At 44.5% G+C, this 3,112-nt stretch overlaps 1 protein-coding gene across 1 annotated transcript in view; it reads left to right on the forward strand.

Moving 5' to 3' along the window:
• Window positions 1–1,703, forward strand: part of FDX1 (ferredoxin 1) — a 14,994-nt gene extending 13,291 nt beyond the window's left edge. Inside the window, exon 4 of the mRNA XM_015429489.1 lies at window positions 453–1,703. Coding sequence (XP_015284975.1) covers window positions 453–567 — 115 coding nt within the window. The 3' untranslated portion in view covers window positions 568–1,703. The remainder of the gene's footprint in view (window positions 1–452) is intronic.
• The last annotated feature ends 1,409 nt before the right edge of the window (window positions 1,704–3,112 follow it).

Consider the following 3,112-nt stretch of genomic DNA (forward strand, 5'->3'; position numbering starts at 1 on the left):
CACCTTCCCACAGCATCTCCATGCGTACCCTGATCTAAAGAGTCCTGTGTGGGGGTTGGGGGACCCTCCGACAAAACGTTCCAGTGGGCAGCAGTGAGGATGGGGAAAGTGGGCAAAATCCCCTCCCTTTGCTGTTGGGTAAAGTGGCTTAGTTCCCCCTCCAGGTTTCCAAGTTGCTCTTGTACGTCTGGATCCAGATCAGTGTGGAGCATGTTGTAAAGCACTATATAAACACTAACCATTTATCTGATATTGACCTAAGCATGCATTTTAAACTTTTATTCCTTTGCTTCTTTGTCTTTTCCCTTTCCCCCCCAGGTACTAACGGTGACAAGCTAAACTCTCTCCCCCAGCCTGACAGAAATCACTGCCCTGTTTTTTGTATTTGTAAAAGTTATATGAAAAACTCAACTTCATCTCAAGGTGGTTTCCCCCCTTTTTCGCTCCCCTAGGTCTCGACTGGGCTGCCAGATCTGCTTGCAGAGATCTCTGAACAATATGGTCGTCCGAGTGCCAGAATCCAGTGCCGATGTCAGGCAATCCGTAGACATTGGCAAGAACCCTTAACAACGTAGGATGTCTGTTTGCAAAACCGAACTATTTTTATAACTTATTTCTGTATGTTTAATGATAAGTAAAAACATGCACAAATATGCTGTAACGTCAAGACTGTCAGTACAAGATGGTCATGTTTAATTCTCTTTATCAAAGTCAGCCGTACGTTCTTGTGATTCTGAAATAAGCGAATACTTAGAAATGAACTGTGGAACGTTACACACAATGCAGCGGTTTTTCTCGTAGAGGAATACTTTTTTTACTGCTGAAGCAGTGAATCTTTTTTTTTTAATAGTTTTGTTTTTAAGTTCTAGAGGCTACAAATTCGGTGTCGGTATACTTTGTGTTGAGTTTGAGAGGATGAAAGTCTTCTTTCTAAAATGTAAGTGTAGTTTCAACAAAGCACTGAAAGGTGGTGTAACCCCGCGTGAATCTCATCCCTTAGCCGGAGCCAGTTTCATAGTACTGTTTGCAATACTGATGAGCTCCGCCAGAGTCACATGAGATTTGAGGGTTTGGAGTCATTCCTATAATGCCGTGGAATGACTCCCTTCTACAGTTTACTATTTCAAGAGTGTGGCCTTGGTTTGATGCTGAAAACATATATGTCCATGGCCTCAGTATGTGGTTCTCTCTCAGCTGATGTTTTGGTTGGGCAGTCACCACTATGTAAGAATACAAGCACGCCTTCCCACAAATCAGGTTGTCTAAAATGGAAGCCCTTTGAAAAGTGACCGTTCTGCGCGTAACCGTATCAAGCGCTGAGTGCCCTTGCGATCTGTTGCACGTGGGTGTACGTCGCCGTGTGCTGTGTTACAGCCAAAGGTAAACATTTTTATTTCCAGCTGTCACAAAGAACAATAATGAAGCCACACACCTAATTTGAAATGACTTTGCACATTTTGTAAAAGCGCACATCAATTTGGACTTCTTTAAAAAAAACAAATGCTTTGCTACATGCAGCTGTTGCCTTATTCCCATTTCCCAAATGCAGCCAGTTGCTGTGTTTGCCTTGGGTATGCCTTCTGACTTTGAATCTCCACCATCTGTATGATGGGAAACAAGCCTGGGATTGTTAAAATATTACATACAGACACATGTTAATTAGTCGTCGTCCCCCCACTCCATCAGGGCTCTTTTTGTAGCAGGAACTCCTTTGCATATTAGGCCACACACCCCTAATGTAGCCAATCCTTCAAGAGCTTACAGAGCTCTTCTTACAGGAGCTACTGTAAGCTCTTGGAGGATTGGCTACATTAGGGGTGTGTCGCTTAATATGCAAATGAGTGCCTGCTACAAAAAGAGCCCTGAATAGCAGCATTTAATTCTACCATTCTTTGTGATAGCAAGCTCAGCAATCAATTGCCTATCAGTGAGGCAGTGCAGAGGGAGCATCTAAGGCCAGGTCAGGGTGTCTTCATAGTTCATATAGGGGTTTCCCTATACAGAATTTTTAAAAAAGAAGACATGCACCTCAAATAGCCTGGGGAAGGCAGAAATTGCTCCTAGCCCTCCTGGAGTCACAGTGAGCAGTTGCATATCTCTTGGAGAAGACCCAGAAGTGGGGAGGAGGGGAAATGGGCACGTTCCGGCCTCTGATGATATCCCGGTGAGGTGCTCATCTCCCGCCGGACTCTTCCGTACCTTCTAGGGAGGGAGAGGTGATAGAGAGAAAGCACCAACGTGAGCAGCAGTCAGCTTGTCAGACTAGGAGAGATCTGGGTTCATAATTCCCACTCTGCAATGAAACTCACTGGGTGACCTTGGGCCAGTCACAAACTCTCAGGCATAACCTACCACACAGGGTGGCCATGAACGTGAGCAGCAGTCAGCTTGTTAGACTAGGAGGGATCTGGGTTCATAATTCCAACTCTGCAATGAAACTCACTGGGTGACCTTGGGCCAGTCACAAACTCTCAGGCATAACCTACCACACAGGGTGGCCATGAAGGTAAACCAGAAGAAAAGAGCCATAGATGCTGCCCCGAGCTCCTTCGAGACAGGGTAGAATTTTAGAAACAGCATAGACAAGCGGTGCCCTCTTCTTCCCACTGCACCTGTTGGCTTATCTCCAGAACGTGCCAGTTTTACACTTTTTGTTGCGTGTGTGTCTAAATTCCCAATTATTTTCTGCTCTCTTCCCAGTGATGCCTTCCAGACCCTCATCTTCTTCTTGCAAAACATAATGTTTAATATTGGCATTCACCCAGTTCTTATTTTTTTTAAAAGACTTTTAGGATCACTTGATTTGCTTCCCCTGGATTTCCCCTTAAAACAATCATGAAATCTTGTACTTCCAGGACTGATCTGTTGGGTGCTCCTTGAAAGTTTTGCCTCGCAGCTGTCAGCTTGTGTAACACACTATTGCTGTGTTAAGGACTTTTGTCCTTAATCCTGTGCAGGACATTTATTTTTATTGGATAGTGTCCTGTATGAAAGGACACAGTTATTGGTTCGTTTGCTGTGCCCCAGGGCATAGAGAATTTAACAAACAGAGGGAAGTTCATTAAGAAATGGTCCACACGAATTTGCTGCCAAGTTCCTGCACTGATTTGTG

This window comes from Gekko japonicus, unplaced genomic scaffold (assembly GCF_001447785.1).
Source record: "Gekko japonicus isolate JY-2015 unplaced genomic scaffold, Gekko_japonicus_V1.1 scaffold237, whole genome shotgun sequence".
Taxonomy (NCBI): domain Eukaryota; kingdom Metazoa; phylum Chordata; class Lepidosauria; order Squamata; family Gekkonidae; genus Gekko; species Gekko japonicus.